General features: G+C 38.7%; 5 protein-coding genes across 5 annotated transcripts; 3 read left to right on the forward strand and 2 right to left on the reverse strand.

The window, feature by feature from the left end:
- The first annotated feature begins 480 nt into the window (after positions 1-480).
- LOC133729165 (F-box/kelch-repeat protein At3g06240-like) lies at positions 481-1,732 on the forward strand. The gene is made up of 2 exons (XM_062156677.1): positions 481-984; positions 1,097-1,732. The coding sequence occupies exons 1-2, from the start codon at positions 481-483 to the stop codon at positions 1,730-1,732; spliced, it is 1,140 nt and encodes a 379-aa protein (XP_062012661.1).
- Positions 1,733-4,240: 2,508 nt separating this feature from the next.
- On the forward strand, positions 4,241-6,281 carry LOC133711533 (F-box/kelch-repeat protein At3g06240-like). Its single transcript, XM_062137641.1, has 2 exons — positions 4,241-4,367; positions 4,973-6,281. The coding sequence occupies exon 2, from the start codon at positions 5,003-5,005 to the stop codon at positions 6,014-6,016; it is 1,014 nt and encodes a 337-aa protein (XP_061993625.1). The 5' UTR covers positions 4,241-4,367; positions 4,973-5,002; the 3' UTR covers positions 6,017-6,281.
- Positions 6,282-7,560: 1,279 nt separating this feature from the next.
- On the forward strand, positions 7,561-8,058 carry LOC133729306 (F-box/kelch-repeat protein At3g06240-like). Its single transcript, XM_062156838.1, has one exon. The coding sequence runs from the start codon at positions 7,561-7,563 to the stop codon at positions 8,056-8,058; it is 498 nt and encodes a 165-aa protein (XP_062012822.1).
- A 652-nt stretch (positions 8,059-8,710) lies between these two features.
- Positions 8,711-9,274, reverse strand: LOC133729383 (F-box/kelch-repeat protein At3g06240-like). Its single transcript, XM_062156930.1, has one exon. It carries the CDS (start codon positions 9,272-9,274, stop codon positions 8,711-8,713), a length of 564 nt encoding a protein of 187 aa, XP_062012914.1.
- Positions 9,275-10,628: 1,354 nt separating this feature from the next.
- LOC133711537 (probable ADP-ribosylation factor GTPase-activating protein AGD14) lies at positions 10,629-17,458 on the reverse strand. The gene is made up of 14 exons (XM_062137644.1): positions 17,245-17,458; positions 16,670-16,777; positions 16,154-16,215; positions 15,962-16,049; positions 15,789-15,850; positions 15,614-15,710; positions 15,006-15,452; positions 13,404-14,054; positions 13,150-13,311; positions 12,717-12,821; positions 12,523-12,606; positions 11,727-11,889; positions 11,550-11,595; positions 10,629-11,315 (listed from the first exon to the last, which is right to left on the reverse strand). Exons 2-14 carry the CDS (start codon positions 16,766-16,768, stop codon positions 11,177-11,179), a joined length of 2,205 nt encoding a protein of 734 aa, XP_061993628.1. The 5' UTR covers positions 16,769-16,777; positions 17,245-17,458; the 3' UTR covers positions 10,629-11,176.
- Positions 17,459-19,019: the final 1,561 nt, after the last annotated feature.

Raw genomic sequence — 19,019 nt, forward strand, 5'->3', positions numbered from 1 at the left:
AATTGTACATGAGGGGGAAGTTCCCCTTCTCTCCTCTTTCGTTGACTTTTTTCTTCTTTATTTGGACCTTGTATTTTTTCTCTTTATTATTAATAAATTGAATAGGGGACGGGCGGTGGGTTCCCAGAGTGGGGCAGACCCTTCGCCTTCGGGTTTTGAGGGTGAGACAAGTTCCCTACATCGTCTGCCTCCGAGGAGCTAATATCGCCTAATCCCTTATTCTTAAAATAAATAAAAAAATAAATAAAAAACGATTCAATAAAATTAAAAAGAAAAATCGAGAGACTTCTCTTACAATAATGTTAAATTTAAGGTCCCTGGTCTAACCTATTCTTGTGTGATAATGTCATGGACTCATTGGTCCAGGTCCAGGCCCAGGCCCAAAATTTGGAGGAGACTCATCAGCCCATCTCACTTATATTCCTTTTCTTACTTCTAAAGATAAAAATCTTCTAAAAAGCTTTGTTAGGGTTTGGATACATGACGATGGAAGACCGTCGTGTCAAGTTGACGGGAAACCAAAACGTCGACCTTCCGGCGGAGATCATAGATGAGATTCTTTCCAGATTACCAGTGAAGCCCTTGTGCCGCTTCAAGTGTGTATCAAAGTCATGGCGGTCCCTGATCTCTGATCCTGATTTTATTGCCATGCACTCCTCTAAAGCCTTTGAGATTAAGGATGTGTTGTCCCAAAGACTAAAACTATTGTTTACTGACCGGGAAAGTGATTGCGTTTACTCTTTGGATGTTGGCCAGCTTCTCAACCATAATCATAATGTTGAAGTTGATGGTTTAGTAGCAACATCAGCTGAGCTCGATTTTGTTTTCGATAATCTTCCAAGAAGAGGTCGATACAATTGTACTGGACTTGTGCATACGTGCAATAGCTTCTTATTCTTCCAGATAACTGACCCTATTGAAACAAATAACGGCTTTGTGCATAACCATTTGATAACTAACCCTGCAACGAGGGAATTAAAGAAAGTACCATTGCCACCACCGTGGAGGCTACAAAGGGAGCCTGATTTTTTTGACTATTATGGTTTTGGATTTGATTACTCCACTAATCAATATATACAAGGTGGTTAACGTGCAGGTATATAACATTCATGACAACATTTGTGGGATTGTGTTTAGTGTCTATACATTGGAAACTAGTTCTTGGCGACGAGTTGAGGGTGAATTTCTCTACTTTCCTATTAGTATAGGTGGGATCGTGCTGAATGGCCATGTTCATTGGTTGGCCGTGTTTGAGGCCAAACAAGATCCATCATTGTTGATTATATCTTTTAATTTAGCAAAGGAGGAGGTCAGAGAAATTCCACTACCACCCATACGACGAGAATATTCATCAAGATTAGGGGTCTTTAGAAATTGGCTATGTATCACATTAGAACCAGGAGGATGCAAATCTACTGAGTTTTGGGTCATGAAGGAATATGGAGTGCGGGAGTCTTGGACTAAAATGCAGGTCTCCAAACCATATCAGGAATTATCACATTCCGGTTTCTGGACAGAATCACATGATCTGATGGTGTTTGATAAGTCATCATTGGTTATGTACAATTTTAATGATGGAACATTTTGGAATCTATCAATTGGTGATATTACCACAGCTGATGGTTATTTTGGTAGCTTCGGTATCTATGTGGAGAGTCTTGCTTCCAATGCTTCGCTTAAGAACATGAGAGAAGTAGAGAAGATTGATGAATCCACTCAATGGCATCCTTGATGACTACTTTGTTTCTTCTCTCTTTAGCATAACCTAGCTTTGCGATTTCAATGCGAGGCTCTTGTACGTACAACTCCATGGCTATTAATGTTGATTAGTTTGCTTATTGTACGTGCTTATTGGTTTCCATTGTTAATCGATCGAATAGTTTTTAGTTTGCTGCTTTAAGCGTGGATTATACACTCTGCCTGTGGTCTACTTACAAATTACAATACATGATGGAGATTAAGTGATCACGCCATTAATTACAATGTTATTTTCTATTTCATTTTAGAGAAAAATTCAGTCACCGTCCCCAAACTATGCTGCCAAGGTCAATTTGATACCCAAACTCTCAAAAGTATCAATGTGATACCCAAAGACCTATTTTGATATCAACGTGATACTTCCGTCCAAAATTCCTAACGGCTCTGTCTGTTTGCTGATGTGGTAAGGGTAAAATTGTCTTTCTCAACTAATTAATTATAAAAAAAAAAAAATTTAAAAAGAAAAAACATTAAAAAAGAAAAAAAGAAAAAAATGAGATCGAGCTCTGTCTCTCTCTCTTCCTTTGCCAATCTGATCCTCTCTCCTTTCTATCACAATTGGTTATTTTTCTGGGAATGGATTTGTGGGTTTACAAAGAGCAGCCGAAATGGAGAATTTTTTTTTTAATCGAAAGCGTTTGTGGCTTATGAAGAACAGTCGGAGCAGCGGGGATCGTCGCCGGTGTCGGCGACAAGGAGGAGGCTCTGATGTCCTGCGCAACCAACTGGGAGACCGGTTCGCAACTCCATCTCCACTTCCGTCGTCGTCCCCACCAAGCTCAGCCACCTCTTCTCCTCCTTATCCTCCTCCACCACTCCCACCAGTAAGCCCCGCCATAGCTGCAGCTTCCCAACCCCAAACGGTGCCGTGACGCCGCGCCATCGGCTGCCGCAGCTCGACCTGGAGCTTCTCTCCCTCAAGAGCTCCGAGTCCTACACCTCCCTCAAGGACCTCCTCCCCTCCTCCTCAATCCATTTTCAAAGATTTGTACTATTTTTCTTTGTTAACATTGAAGAGAAGCAGCCTTGATGGTGGCGGTGGCCGTGCGTTCATCGACGGCTTGGGTAAAGATTAGATTTTTTTTTTTTTTGTGGTAAATTATGGGTGTGTGATATTGAGGATGGTTGATGTTATGGTTATTGGGTTTGTGATTGTGATTGGGTGTGTTCACATTGAAGAGAAGCAGAACGGCGAGCTTGTGGAGGGAGGACCAGCCGCTGGGAGGCTCGGAGAAGGCGGCAGAGACAAGATCGGAGACAAGGTAGAGAAGATCGTTCTCTGGAACATGGAGAGTGCTTGGAGCCTTGGACGCAAAAAGAAGAGCTTGATCGTTAAAAGTGGAGGAACAAATGCAAGAGGAAGGAAAAGAGAGACTAAAAATAACATAAAAGCATGACAGGAAGGTGATACACCAGACAAGGAAAAGAGGGAGAGTGTGCAAGCATGCGAAAAAGAAATTGTAAACAAAGAAAAAGGGAAGATGTGGCAGACAATGGGGAAGATGTGGGGAGAAGAAAAAGGAGGGAATAACTATAAAAAAAAAACAAGAAAGATGATCAAATTGATAAAAAGAGATGATGAGTAGTTCGGCATTGACAAAAGTCAGAGACTTAAACAAAGCAAAAAGCAAAAAGCAAGAGCAAGAGAGGAACATCATAGTCTGGACAATGAGAAGAGAGAGAGAGAGAGAGTTGGCAAGCATGGGAAGAAGATTGATGTTGGAGAGAAGATAGTTGTCTGATGCCGAGAGAAGCAGATTATAGAAAGTGAGTTTGGCATTTAATATCTCAAAGGATGAGGAAATGAGGAGGAGAAGAAGTTTTTAAAGAAGCACATGAACATGGGAGCTTGGTTGACCGGTTTGTTGGTTGGGCGCTGCCATTGCTTAGCAATTTCACCGTGATTAGATTGATCGAGCTATCGAATTGTATTGGCTTGTATTGTACTATTGATGATTAAAATCATTAAATTGGGGTGGGTGGCTGGTGGCTGATGACGATTTCAGGTAAGTAAGGAAATGTGGTGGCGGAGCTTGCGGCGGAAGTTGCGGCGGTTTGGCTAGAGGAAAATCCCAGAAGAAGAAGAAGAAGAGAAAGAACAAAAAGAAATGAAAAGAAGAAGAAGAAGAAGAGAAAGAAGAAAAAGAAATGAAAAGGAAAAAAATGAATTAAAAAAGGGTAAATTGGTCATTTTACATTTTTTTTGGGGCCCACGTACTTGCCACGTCAGCAAACAGACGGTCCCGTTAGGAATTTTTAACGGAAGTATCACGTTGATGTCAAAATACATGTTTGGGTATCACACTGATACTTTTGAGAGTTCGGGTATCAAATTGACCTTGGCAGCATAGTTTGGGGACGGTGACTGAATTTTTCTCTTCATTTTACTCTATACAATAATAGTTAGTTGGGCCATCATTCTGTCCCATTTGGATATTTGTTGGGCTGGTCCACTTTGCAACCTAGTGTAAGGCCCAATAGTCCAAAAACCGACCCTTGAGAATATAAAACCCTCGAGGTTGCGGTTGCACGGCTGTGAGGGCTTGATCAATTGAACTCTGCTTCTCCCGCTCTCAAGAAGCAGAAGCAGAAGCAGAAGAACCCTAAAGGTACGATCTTGATACCATTCCTGTTCCCTTAGTTGGTTTGCTTATACCATTTCTTCCTAGTGTTATCTGTTCTTGATTTGATGACTAAATTGAAAACTTTGTTATAGTTTTTGGTTCACTTCAAGTTCCAATTGTTGTCTCTGTCATATGTGGGTTTCTGAAAAATTTAGAATTCATTATATGATGGCCAGTGTATAGAATCGCTAAGGCTTCTCTCTCATTGCATGACAACGTACAAGTACTTGCGCTATTTCAATGACCATGATCTGGTTTCTAAAGTGATTGGCATGTTTTACTCAAATGGGCTTGTGCTATTCAATGTACATGTCTGTGTAACTGATGAAATATCTCTTTTTATATTGTTTGTTTCTAGGGTTGTCTTTCTTAGCTTGTGTTCTCACAAGGATTGCATGTACGGTTGGGAGCTTTATTTTTGCATATCTGTATGACAAAATTAGCATTGTTGATTTGGTTATATAAATCTTCTTGGGGTCCTTTTAATATCTGTTGAGGGTATTCATAGTGTAAAGAGAATCTATACACAGTAGGAATGGAAGCCGTGCTGTCCTATTTGATGTTACTTATGTCTTGTCATGATGCATCAGGTTTAGGGGAGAAGCTGATTTTGCGTGAAGATGGAAGACCAGGGCCAGTTTAAAGCCATTGAGGATAAGGGGCAGCGTCTTGTATTTACTGACCATGCACGTAAACGCCTCTACTCTTTGGACCTTGTTCAGTTCCTCAACCAGAATCTTGCACTTTTGAGGAATAATAATGTTGATGGTTTGGATTTAGTAGCAAAACCCACTGAGCTCGACTTTGTTCGTCGCAATATTGGAAGTGGTTGGGTTCCCGTTGTCCTTTCCTGCAATAGCTTCTTGATGTGCAGGTCAGATTCTGGGTTCCATTTGATAAACCCTGTTACCAAGGAATGGAAGAAAGTACCAAAGACACCAGTAACAAAGAAGCCTTTTTCTTGGGAGCTATATGGGTTTGGATTTGATGACTCCACTAATCAATACAAGGTGGTTGAAGGGAAGGGCTGCACCAATGGATTTGTGTTTAGTGTCTATGCTTCTTTGACTGATTCTTGGCGAAAGATTGACTGCCTATATCCCTACAAACAGACTCGTGTTTGTAGGAAGGATGGGATCGTGCTGAATGGGGGTGTTCATTGGTTGGTCAAGCGAGATGAATCCTTGGTGATTATATCTTTCCTTTTAGCAGAGGAGGAGGTTAAAGAAATCCAAGTACCACCTAATTGCAGCGCCGGTGTAGTAGAACTGGGCATCTTCAGAGATCGACTATGTATAACATCATTCTCATTTTCAATAAGTGAAACATATAATGAGTTTTGGGTCATGAAGGAATATGGAGTGAGGGGCTCTTGGACTAAAATGGAGATTGGCATCCCATATCACAGGTTACTGCATTCTGGTTTTTGGACAGAAACTTATGATTTGATGCTGGTTGATGCAACAATGGTAGCTATGTGCAATTTTAATGATAGAAGTTTTTGGATTTTATCGATTCGTCATGGATTTGGCGAAGTTGGTGGTTTTGGTAGCATGAGTGTCTATGTGGAGAGCCGCAAGCCTCTTATTGATCAAGAACAACAGGAGAAAAGTAAAGATGATGGACATCCTTGAATATTACTGCCGACTGCTTCCAAAAATGGGTTTCTCAAGTCACTCATGCACATGAAGTCTTTCTAGTATTGTGTCTCGCTATTTTTATTGCCTTTCTTTTTTTAAGTTGTTTTAGTCGTGTCTCATGTAAGATATATTAAATAACTATTTTTTTTGTTCCTCATTTTAGATTGTTGACTGAGGCTTTTGTTGATTACTATCAGTATCTACATGTCAATTCCCGTTGTTGATTAGGTCGCTTATAATGTTTATTGGTTTCCTTTGATACTTCATGTAATTTGCCTAAGTATGGGAATGGATAACAACAAATGGTAAGATGTGCTTTTTCTTTGCTTAGTGGAAAGCCCAGGAAGCAAATGAACACATGGATCACCCGATAGAATGCGGCAAACACCAATAATTACCTTGGCTGGCAAAAAAAGATGCCTAGGTTCCCTTTAAGGCCAAGTCGGTACCCTTTTTTGAAGATTGGCACCAAGCCAAGATGGAGGCTGCACATTTGGTAAATTTTCATCCATGTATATGGGATCAGCCAAGTAAATTTTCATGTCATCAGTTTAGAATCTTGTTTCAGGAAAAGTTAATATCCAAGAGCACAAGAGAAATAACTCTTCTGAGATTCAAAATTTCTAAGGAACAAGTCATTCAGGCCTCCAAACATTTAAATGAACTGAACTCCCCACAATTGCTCGTGTAATAAATTATTTAAGATAGTGGAATAACGTTCCTCAAATTTTTGGGACATGTGAAATCTTTCTCTCTATTTATTTTTATTTTTTATGGTGACTTTTCCTAATTTGATTAGGAATATAATAGCAGTCCTTTTCTTACTTGAATATTTCCAGTTTCCTCATAGACCAGGGGATAGGCAGCTTAAAGATAAATAGTAATTTGTTATAAATAAATTACCCCCGAATATAATAGGAGTCCTTTTATCTGTTTCCTCCAAGACCAAGGAATGTGTACAGCTTATAAATACAAGTTCATGTTTGTACTTCAACCGCAGAAAATCTACATTTTGCGTGAAGATGGAAGACCAGGGCCAGTTTAAAGCCATTGAGGATAAGGGACAGCGTCTTGTATTTACTGACCATGCACGTAAACGCCTTTACGCTTTGGACCTTGTTCAGTTCCTCAACCATAATTTTGCACTTGTGAGGAATAATAATGTTGATGATTTGGATTTTGTAGCAAAACCCACTGAGCTCGACTTTGTTCATGACAATATTGGAAGTGGTTGGGTTCCCGTTGTCCTTTCCTGCAATAGCTTCTTGATGTGCAGGTCAGATTCTGGGTTCCATTTGATTAATCCTGTGACTAAGGAATGGAAGAAAGTACCAAAGACACCAATAACAAAGATGTCTTTTTCTTGGGAGCTATATGGGTTTGGATTTGATGACTCCACTAATCAATACAAGGTGGTTGAAGGGAAGGGCTGCACCGATGGATTTGTGTTTAGTGTCTATGCTTCTTTGACTGATTCTTGGCGAAAGATCGAGTGAAAATTTCCCTACAAACAGACTCGTGTTTGTAGGAAGGATGGGATGGTGCTGAATGGGGGGATTCATTGGTTGGTGAAACGAGATGAATCATTGGTGATTATATCTTTCCTTTTAGCAGAGGAGGAGGTTAGAGAAATCCAAGTACCGCCAAATTGCAGCACCGGTATAGTAGAACTGAGCGTCTTCAGAGATCGGCTATGTATAACATCATTCTCATTATCACTTGGAGAAACATATAATGAGTTTTGGGTCATGAAGGAATATGGAGTTAGGGACTCTTGGACTAAAATGGAGTTCGGCATCCCATATCACCGGTTACTACATTCTGGTTTTTGGACAGAACCTCATGATTTGATGCTGGTTGATGCAACATTGTTAGTTATGTGCAATTTTGATGATAAAAGTTTCTGGATTCTATCGATTCTTCATGAATTTGGTGAAGTTGATGGTTTTGGTAGCATGGGTGTCTATGTGGAGAGCCTTAAGCCTCTTATTGATCAAGAACAACTGGAGAATAGTAAAGATGATGGACATCCTTGAATATTACTGCTGCTTCCAAAAATGGGTTCCTCAAGTCACTCATACACATGAAGTCTTTCAAGTGCGGTGTCTTATGTAGTTTTGATATTCGTAATTTTAGTTTCCTTCCTTTCAAGTTGTTCTAGTCATGTCTCATCTAAGATATTCAATAAATAAACTATTTTTTTTGTTCTTCTCTTTTTAGATTGTTAACAGAGCCTCTGATTACTATCAGTATCTACATGTCATTTACCGTTGTTGATTAGGTTGCTTATGATGTTTGTTGGTTATCTTTGACACTTGATGTAATTTGCTGAAGTAAGGGAATGGAATTGTTATTATATGGTAATAGGGCTTTATCTTTGCTTCATAAATTTCCCCTATCATATTAACATACAAACTCAATTCGACTGTAACATTTTACTTTTCATTCATTAGCTTAATCAGATTCAATGAGCTCACAACACAATGAAGAGATTGCAAATTAAATCATACAACGTAGCACTGTTTCATTCATTTTACTGTTATTTGAAAGACTTGAATATACAAATAAGTAATGCACTGCACTTGTACACACAAGAGCCTCCTCACATAACAATTGCAGAGGTAATGGTAAAACAAAATAATAAATATTCGAGGATGTCACTGAGTGGATTCATCTTTTTTACTCCTCTTACGCTGATCTTGATCGGTGAGTGTAGGGTAAGCTCTCCACATAGATACCAACGCTACCAAAACGACCATTTTCGCTAAGATCACCAATTGATAGATTCCAAAATGTTCCATCATTAAAATTGTACATAACTAATGACAATTCATCAAACACCATCAGATCATGAGACTCTGTACAGAAACCGGAATGTGATAATTCGTGATATGGTTTGCATACCTGCATTTTAGTCCAAGATTCCCTCACTCCATATTCCTTCATGACCCAAAACTCATTAAATGTTTCTCCTGCATTCCATTCTGATACTAGTGTTATACATAGCCAATTTCTGAATACCCCTAGTCGACTTGAAAGAGTACTGGGAATGGGCGGTAGTGGAATTTCCCTAACCTCCTCCTCTACTAAAAGGAAAGACATAATCACCAATGTTCCATCTGCAACCTTACTCACCAACCAATGAACAGCACCGTTCACCACGATCCTTTGATAAAGATTTGTAGGGAAACAAGCACTCAATCTGTCGCCAAGAATCATTCTCCATTGTACAGACACCAAGCACAATTCCATCATAATGTTCCTGCCCGTGAATTACCTTGTATTCATTGGTGTAGTAATCAAATCCAAGTCCAACTAAGGGGTTTATTGGTAGTCTCCATATTGGTGCCTAGCTCTGGCAGTGTCTTCGATTCCTTGGTTACAGGGTTGATCAAACTGTAACGTCGTCTAAACCCACCAGAAATTACCTGGGACAAGAACAAGCCATAGCAGGAATAATGGATATAGGGAGCCCAAGCAGAACCCCATCCATCATCTAGAAGATAATTGTAAACAAAGTCGAGCTCAGTGGGTGCTGCTACTAAACCATCAACATCAACATTATGATTCTCATTGAAAAATTGGTCAAGATCCAAAGAGTATAGTCGAAAATCAGGTCCTTATTCTCAATGACTTTGGAATAGTTTGCGACGAAATCAGGATGGGATATTAGGGACCGCCATGGCTTTGACACACACTTGAAGCGGCACAGGGCCTTCACTGGTAGCCTTGAAATAATTTCAGGGTGGAAGGTCGACGTTTTGGCTTTTTTGTTTGCAGAATGCTTAAGAATACAGATGAACCCTAAACCCTATATAAGATGTGTGAAACACACACACACACACAAGTAAGAGAAGGATTCCTATTCGTGGTGTCTGGAAATGCTAGTGGCAAACATACTCAAACATCAAAATCAATTCTCTCTCTCTTTTTCCTTGGTAAAACACACAGTGGGAATTTGGGTGCTTGGTGATTTATAGACTTTTCGAGACCAATATCGACAAAATCAGACTGAATTTTGAAAATCAAGGCAAAGACAAAAAATTATGGAAATTAAGGGCAACACGGTGTAGACCCTTCTATTAAGGCCATAAATAATATTGTCATGTACATCCTTATATGAGAGTAAAAAAAAGATTGCTCACATCCCCTAATATTATTGCCGGATGCCAAGCAAAAATGAGTCATCAGAGCTCTTCAAGTCTCTACCAAGTCCAACTGCGGTGTCACATGCTAATAGTTTTCATATTCATAACTTTAATTGTCTTTAGAGGCTTTTAAGTTGTTTTCGTATAAAAAATAATAATAATTATAGTTGCTTTGCAAAATAGAGAGAAAAATATTTAAGAAACAACTTACAAAGAGAAGCAAAACCGAACTCAAAAAGAGAGACAACAGCTTTTGTATGTAATTGAAATGACCGATATTTCGTCGCTAAAACTCTCCTATAAAAAATAAAAATAAAAATAAAAAGACACAAGTTTGCCAACTAAATACCGGTAAATATTAGTCCATAACCAAAAATGTTATCGAATGCAATGGGGTTTGTGTGTTGAATTGTTGATCAAGTAGCGAAAGCGAAGCTTTAATCAAGAGTTCCACCAAAGACCAAAACATAACATCAAATCATATTAACATACAAACTCAATTCGACTGCAACATTTTGCTGTTTCATTCATTAGCTTACACAGATTCAATGAGCTCACAACACAATGAAGAGATTGCAAAATCATACAACGTAGCAACGAAGAATGACGAGGGGAAAAAACTAAGGGGAAGCCCAGGAAGCAATTGAACACAGGGATCACCCGATAGAATGCTGCAAATACCAATAAATACCTTGGCTGGCAAAAAAGATACCTGGTTCCTTTTAAGGCCACTGTAGTCTGTACCCCTTTATGGCTTTATCCCCCTTTTCTACTATATACTCTCTTTCCTTTTCTTACAGCAACAAATTGTACAAGACAATTGGTGTCGACCTTTTGACCCAACCCAGGGGGATGATCCAATAAAAAATAAAAAATTCTCTCACTAGGCGGCATCAGATGACTTAGAAACTACCAACATAGCAGCCAAAACTTTCCACCCGGCAATTTGAGAGCGAGAAGATAATGCTTACCCTGAGTGGGATAAGGCACACTTTGTTCTTCGCAACTATCCAAATGGGTTTCCTCCTGCAGACGGGAAAGGATTTGGGGTAGCAGGTGCTGAGAATCTACCAACCGGCTGTTGATCCATATTTAATGAACCAAAAGCAGCCCCCTCAGCACCAAAGCCCCCTGCTCCTTGATACCTAGAAGTATAACAAAATGTATGCAAATTAGTTGCTGTAAAAAAATAAAAAAAAAATATAAAAAAAAAACTTCAAGTTGAGAACTTAAAAACAATTGAAGTGTTTGAGACAAAAGAGAAACTGCCAATACTGATGACAGTAACACCATTTTTTCCTAATTATTTTGTTGAATGTTATCAAAAGTGTACATGTATGGTCGAAATAATCAAATGAAAGCTAAACAATTATAGTTACCCTGAAGGTGGCAAGCTACTCGGAATTTGTTGCCCCACGTAGGCACCTGAGATTTTGAAATCACAATTCAGCACCAACACCAAATTAAGAAAATGAATGCTTATAAATAACTTTTCATTATGTACAATAAGGGAAAATAACAAGAAAAAACAAGAAGGAAAAGCAGCTTTTTATTACTTGGAGGCATTTGTGATGCATATGGTGGTGCTTGGAGAGGCAATCCAGATGAATATGAGGGCCCCCAAGCTGATGAGGGTGTCCCAAGGCTAGCTGTACGCAATAAGCCAGATGGAGGCTGCATATTTGGTAGCGGTCCTTGTGAGGATGCCATGGAAGGAAACTGCATTGCAGGCGAATACATCACAAAAGGATGGTAACTTTGTGCATCAATTGAAGATATCAAGAACAACAACAGCTAAAACAAAAACTTCTGATGGCTTGTTGTTATGAGCAAAAACAAGGAATTGAAACTTATTCCAAACATCCAAGTTGTTAGGTAGGACCAGTTATGTAGTAATAAGTTAACACCATGCCTCGTGTGCGATCCCATTTAATATGTGAAGAGGTAGACAAATAAATAAATAAAGCATATAAGTGCAAACCCACTCTGCATGTTGCAAATTGACATAAAACTAGGAAAGGGGATGGAGATTGTGAATCATGAACAACCACATGATCTCAGAAGCTTAAACAATGGATGCGCTGACAATAACAAGCATTGCAGCCAGTTTCATTGGGCTAAACTAAACTATCCTTCTAGGCTAAATAGAAATTTTGAAGTTCCTATTTTAAGATCAATTGCTTGCCCCAACTCCCCTTATCCAACCGGTAAACTCATTCAAAATTGATAGGCTGCCAAGCATGCATGAGGCGCATGTCAGTATATTCTGATTCTTATCTTAAAAAATTAAATTGATGCAAAAAAGTGTGGATGCAAAGACTAGTAAATATAAAATGGACTGAAATCACATACCGCTGAGGCTTGAACTGGAGGAGGTCCACTACTGACATCAAACGGGTTTGCTGACTTTAACGACTGCTGAAAACTGGGCATGGGCTGCAAATAAACATGGATTTAAACGCACTGAATTTAAATAGGATTGACACAACTAATGGTGCGGAACAGAATTAACTCATTATATGCAAAACATTGGGTCGAGAAAATACCACTGCAGTGTTGTATGGCATAGCAAACCCCATACCCTGAGGAGGACCAGTTTGCCATCCAGGAACTGGTGCAGGGAAGGATGAATAGTTCATCGCAAAAAGATCCTACAAGTAATTCAGTTTTCTTTGTTAGTATGCAGTTGCACAAATATATGTAAGCTTATCACACTTAAGGTCCCTACTGCTTAGACCCAAATTTAATTTAGTCGATACAGTTCCAACTTCAACTAATTCACCCTTATTTTGCTAAAGTATCCAAAACTCTAAATCTACATTTTTGGTCAACATATGTGACACAAAGTAATTTCAGGCCATACTGAAGATGTTAGCAACTATAAGGGTAAACTAGTTGAAATTAGAACTACAGGGGAAAAAAAAGTGAAATTTTCCCTTGTATAATGTTGTCAAGAAAGCCAAACAGAAACATAATTACCTCAGGAAGTGCACTTCTTCCAATTGATTTTACATCCCCAGCCGAATTTTGTGATGCAACAGTACTAACATTGTTGGTAGATCTTGAAACATCTTGTGGTGCTTGTGCAGCTGGATAGCTAGGTTGACCTTGTGCATTTGGGACATGTGCTAAATTCCATGGCTACGAAAAAAGCATATGATAAACAAGAATGAATACGAAATAGTAACAAAATGCTAAAAGAATAAATTGACAAGGGTGTCACATAAGCTCACTTGATTGCTTGAAGCTCCACCAACTGATGGTATGTATTGTTGAGAGGCAGACTGAATACCATTAGCAGGGAATAAAGAAGGTTGCTGATGCTGCATACTAGGCCATTGCCCAGAACCGGTAGCAGGAAAATTACTAGCATTGGCAGGGAATGTTTGAGCCAATCCAGGGGTTGCAACTGGAGCACCAACAGGGGGAAATGTTGACAAGCTCGTAATCGGTGCAACTGTATGAGAAGCAGTCGGCAACATTGTGTGTCCTACAGGAGTGATGACTGGATTACCACTGAATGGTGCAGTCATGTTACCTGCAGCTGTAAAAGCCCCGGTATTATCTGCAGTTCCAGAATAACTAGGGACAGGTGCTGAAACAGACAACTCTGATAGCAGAGATTCCAAAGAATTTGCATTTGCAGGAGCTTGAGATACTTTCACTTGTGGAGCAACATCAAAAGAGGCCCAGTTGTTGTCACTGTGTGAATGTTCTGGCTGTGAATATGATTGAGTTACAGAAGTTTGTTGTGCCTGAGGAACTGCTAAAGTTGGAGCAGGTTCAATATCGGCATCAAAATCAATTAAACTTCCAGATGTCTCCACTTTCACTTCAACTGGGTTCCCATTGGTGGAACCCAAGCTGCTGGAAGAAGCAGTTCTCTGCAATTGAAACAATATGACAGAAATTACTAAAAAGCATTTTGGAAAAGTTAAAAGAAAAACAAACAAATATTTCAGACAACTACAGCAGCACAAGCCTGTTCTTTATAACAGAATTAAAGTAGATATCATTTTGGAAAAGTGTGCAAAGCTATGAACATGTAAGCTGCCTGAAAACATTAGGAGTGGAATAAATAATAAAGCTTGTGCTGGTGTATAGGCGTCTATAGATAGCTATACAAATATGGCGGAAGGGAGGGAGGGAGGGAGGGAGAGAGAATCATACTTACTAATACAAAGTTACAAACCCAAGACAGTAAAAATGAGCAAATATTAAACTCAAGTAACTACAATCATATACCAACCAGCAAGATATTGCTTTGTCGGTTAAGGCTAATCCACTCATTAATACTGAAATTAATTATTAGACAAACCCAAGGCAAGCCCGTTGGAGGCCACAACCAGGTTACTTCATGCCAATTTTTCGGGTTGAACTCTCGTATACTCTACTAAATTGAAAAGCCAGTAATCCAGTTCCAAGTTCCAACCCAAGATGCCCCCTTATGGATTTACCACAGAGAAGCCCCAAACAAACCAGGGAACAGTCCACTCAACTATCTATTGAAAAATACTAATGGATCAGCATCATAATTCTTTCTTTCGAAGGAGAAATTAAGAATTCTTTAGCACCCCGGGAAGGGGGACCCAGGATAAAACAGAGAACCTAAAAGCACGAATACCTCAAATTATTAAACATCTAGTAGTGTTCTATTTTCCAAAATTTTCAAGTTCATTTGATCCCAATAAAGCTACTCTCAAGGTCATTTTGAACATGATTAAACACCAATTATGAACCAATAGAAAAAGAAAAGGAAATAAAGCTTATCAAATAGAGCAGGTTACAATCAGCAGATATATGCAGTATGCAGTTTTAAAGTGGAGACTCATCACCTGTGTAAGAACGGAACCATCAGTAGGCCTAACATTGTTGGCTTTAGGAGGTTCAATAATACGGAGAGGTATTGTCTTATCCCCCAAAATATCTCTAACAGGTCGTACCATAGGGGGACTGGACGAATCTATATCTCTTGGTCGTTCAGGAGATTTTGCGTCCAGTTTAGAATCTCCATCGGATACTCTACGATCATCATATCTCCTACCATTTCCAAATCTATCTTCTCGACGCCAATCATTGACAATTTCAGGGCGAGAAGGACTTCTCTTAGAATCACCATACTGTCGACTTTCTAGATCATATCCAGGACTTCTTTGCTCCTCATAACTTCTACCACCGGGACTGGACCTTCCACTATAACGACGTTCATCATCATATGGTGGGCTTCGAGAGCCCTGATATGAATCTAGCCTTCTATTTTCATAAGAATCCTCCTTGTCACCCTGTATGACAATAATTTAAAACTTAAAACCCAGAAACATTTAAAACACTTTCATCATGGAACCAGTAAGGTCAATTTAGGTTTATAGGTACCAGCTTATACGCTTTTTGTTTTGGCCCAAGTAACACCTTATAATAAAATATAAGGGGAAATATAATTTACCATTTTCACCCTCGGAGGCTTGTCCGAGTTTCTTTCACCAGTATATCTTCTATCCACGTACACATGCTTAATAAAGTCTCGAAGTCTCTCAACATTACTGGTAGCAAAAGTTTGAATCAGAAACTCACTATTTACAAATATCAATATAAAGCAGAAAAAAAAAATGAATGTTAACCTGCTATCAGGGAAGGAATTACGTTGTGGATCTAATTCTTTTTGATAAAGTTCCTTTGCACGCTGTAATTGGGAAACAGAGACGAGTACAATGTGAGAAAATGAGAAGATTATCAATGGAAAAGAAAATATCAAACATATGTGTAAGAACTGAAAAGATGAATGCATGCATACCTGGTTTCCCCCTTCTTGAAGGGATTTAACTTCTTGCGACGTAAACTTGGCCATTGACACTGATTTTACTCGGTGCGTGAACTCCCGACTGGAAATATATTCATGTAATTAACAAACTCATACAAAGAGTAAGGATAATACTTTGTAAGGAAAAAAAATATATATGCAGCAGAGCATGTGATCAGAACTTACTGTATTCCACTGCAGTTGGTGCAAACAAATGTCCAGAAATTAGTGCAAACATACTGCGGTCCCTGCTTAGCAGAAAATAACTTGTAAGGTATAATATGTGAAAATTCTACACTTTGCACTGAAAATCCCTAATTTTTGCATACCAACCAATGTACTATATCAGCAATCTGATGCATTTAAATCCTTTACAGAAAGTGTGGATACAGCTCCACATTTATTTTTGTTCCAAAGTTGACAAGCTTATACTGTCAATACTTTATTATAAACTCTATGTAGGAACAGAATAAATATTTACTTTGGAAGTGCCACTGTCACCAGTATCATTTCTAAGCCTAATTGTTGCTATAAGAAGAAGGATATGGTCCTCTTTACTGAAAAATGATGTTTCTCTCGCACGTCAAGTAACTATGTATGAGCAAGTATGCCTTAATGAACAATCTAATAATCAAATGCACAAGTAGCAGATAAATCAATGCGCTCAAAACTAGATGAACAAGAGAGAAATGCATTGCTTACCAGACTATTGCAGTTAATGCATCTGCGATTCTCAGGAAGTTTAAGAAGGCCTCGAATAATCCGTTCATTTTTCTCGTCCTCCTTCACTCGGCTCGCCATTTTGACTTCCTAATACATTTCAACCCACAGTGTCATTCACTATAACTCTAAAAACAATTAAACAAACACAAACTCAAGATAACAAAAAAAAAAAAAAACAGCAAGTTGAATCATAACTTCGCCACTAGAAATGTTACCAAATCACACCGAAATCATAAGCCGGACCAAAAAAAAAACAAATTAAAACACTAAACCTCCAATCCATTGCTTATCAACCCTAGCTTAATCACAAATTTTAAGCTCTACATCGATTTCACATCCACAAAATGCTGACTTAACTGAACTAAATCAAACACAGCGATCAAAAATCTTCAACAAATCCAAGCCTAATCCATCCAATCAAATCCAAATTTTCCTCTCTCTTCCTCACACCATCCAAAAACTACAAGCTGAAGAACAAGCACATATAACGAAGCTAAGATCTGAAAAGTCACACTCGCCGAACTACATATCAATCAGAAAACGACAGTACTGACCTCGAAGAAGCTCCAGTGCGGTTCTAGCAAACGACGTCGTCGCGGAGATCTATAGACTGCATCCGCCTACTGGATCGAAGGAAAGAGCTCTGAAGAGCTTAATCAAAATCTGCTGGTGTTTTTCGAAGAAGGAGAGAGAGAGAGAGAGAGAGAGAATGAAAGAGAGAGTTGGATGGGATATTTTGCAGTGTTCTCGGACACAGGGGGCGTTACGCTGTCCCTATGGGAGTGCCAAATTCCTATATTGACGGTGGGGGTCCACCTGTGGTCATACAAGGCGACTAGAATCATTAAGGGCTTTAGTTACCATCTTTTTTACTAATTATTTGGGATAAATTCCAATTTTTTTTGTTTTTTATTTCCTTCTGGTTCCTCGTACTGTTTTCTTTTGTTTGACCCAAGTGTTCTTTGTTTAATTTGGGCTTTTGTGCAGTAGGACTTTGAGTACTATGAAATTAAATATTTCTAATTTCGGTGATTTTGATGGGGTTATTTGTTTTGTCCCAAATATTTCATGTTATAACATCATTATATATTAAAATAAAATAAAAATAACATATTGTAAAACTCATTTTCAATAATTAATAGAGTTATTTCCGCTCATTTGAGTTCTCTGTGACTAAAACAAAATATTGGTGTTGTAATACACTTGATTCATAATGCACCCACTAAGCTCGAATTTAGTTCGTATTCAGTATTCACCATAGACTCATTGCTTATAAGACGGTGTGATGAACTTGGACTTTGGAAGCCTCGAATATGAGCTTGTTGTAGGTGGCGTGGTTGAAGACCACCATGTTATTAACATTTTCCTTAAGATTTCCTTTGCTCCACTTCTTCTTATTCTTCTTTCCTGCTCCAAACTTGTCGAGCTTCAAGAAAGGTAGTGTGAGAAATTTTTCTTTATTTATAGCCGTTTGATTAATAATTTTCTATCAAACTCTCATATTTTATATTCTCTCTTACTCTCAAAACATGGTCGATCTCAATAGGCAAATAAAAGGAAACTCGATCATGATTAAGGTTGTTGTACAAATTAATCCTGCCCTTATAAGGAAAATTAATCATATAAGTTCATCACCCCCTTATAAGATTGGAAATTTGAAAAAAAAAAAAAATTTCAAGGTCGGGTCGGTTTCAAGCTTTTGGGTCTGGAGTCCAGACTGGAGTTTTTTTTTTTTTTAATGTACAAAATCGGGTCTAAAGTTGGGCTTTTGTGTCTTTGACCTTTTCCTTTCGTTTGAATTACATTGACCTTTTCAACTTCTACAACCATGGCCGAAGACAAAAAAACTAGAACGGCGCTCGATTTGCCTCCAATTTTGGCAGAGATGAAAACTTATGGCTTTTACATAGATGATGAGGTAACGAGTTGGGATTGGCTGCGACGGACACCGGAGATTGATGACGGAGTGTTGTAAAGAGATGAGCTCTATGAAATCGAGGCAAAACGCGCGGGAAAAGCTAGCAAAGTTGGAGGACCCTGAGCCCCTGAGGTTGTTGAAGACTTGAAGCTCAAGATGGAACTGTGTGAAAATGAAGTATGGAACGAAGCGAAGGTACTTAAAGCTTTAACTTTGATCTTGCTGAAAATTAATTATTGTCTGTGTTTTGTAGGGTTTTATTCTTTTGGTTTATTTGGAGTCTGGTACAATTCCTACAGTGGCTGCAAACATGGATTAGTGTCCATTACTGTCAAGGATATTCTTATACAAAATGACGGTGGTGGTGACAATAGCCAGCATATTATAGACGTTGTGATGTATGATGTATAG

Source organism: Rosa rugosa, chromosome 1 (genome assembly GCF_958449725.1).
Source record: "Rosa rugosa chromosome 1, drRosRugo1.1, whole genome shotgun sequence".
Classification (NCBI taxonomy): Eukaryota; Viridiplantae; Streptophyta; class Magnoliopsida; order Rosales; family Rosaceae; genus Rosa; species Rosa rugosa.

Excerpts from the sequence above, each read along its gene's own strand:
- LOC133729165 (XM_062156677.1), top strand. The coding sequence starts at position 481 with ATGACGATGGAAGACCGTCGTGTCAAGTTGACGGGAAACCAAAACGTC. Across the intron at positions 985-1,096 it reads CAACGAGGGAATTAAAGAAA|GTATATAACATTCATGACAA; the intron begins GTACCATTGCCA and ends GTTAACGTGCAG.
- LOC133711533 (XM_062137641.1), top strand. The coding sequence starts at position 5,003 with ATGGAAGACCAGGGCCAGTTTAAAGCCATTGAGGATAAGGGGCAGCGT.
- LOC133729306 (XM_062156838.1), top strand. The coding sequence starts at position 7,561 with ATGGTGCTGAATGGGGGGATTCATTGGTTGGTGAAACGAGATGAATCA.
- LOC133729383 (XM_062156930.1), bottom strand. The coding sequence starts at position 9,274 with ATGGAATTGTGCTTGGTGTCTGTACAATGGAGAATGATTCTTGGCGAC.
- LOC133711537 (XM_062137644.1), bottom strand. The coding sequence starts at position 16,768 with ATGGCGAGCCGAGTGAAGGAGGACGAGAAAAATGAACGGATTATTCGA. Across the intron at positions 15,851-15,961 it reads TTCAAGAAGGGGGAAACCAG|CGTGCAAAGGAACTTTATCA; the intron begins GTATGCATGCAT and ends TCCCAATTACAG. Across the intron at positions 14,055-15,005 it reads ATGGTTCCGTTCTTACACAG|AGAACTGCTTCTTCCAGCAG; the intron begins GTGATGAGTCTC and ends TTTCAATTGCAG.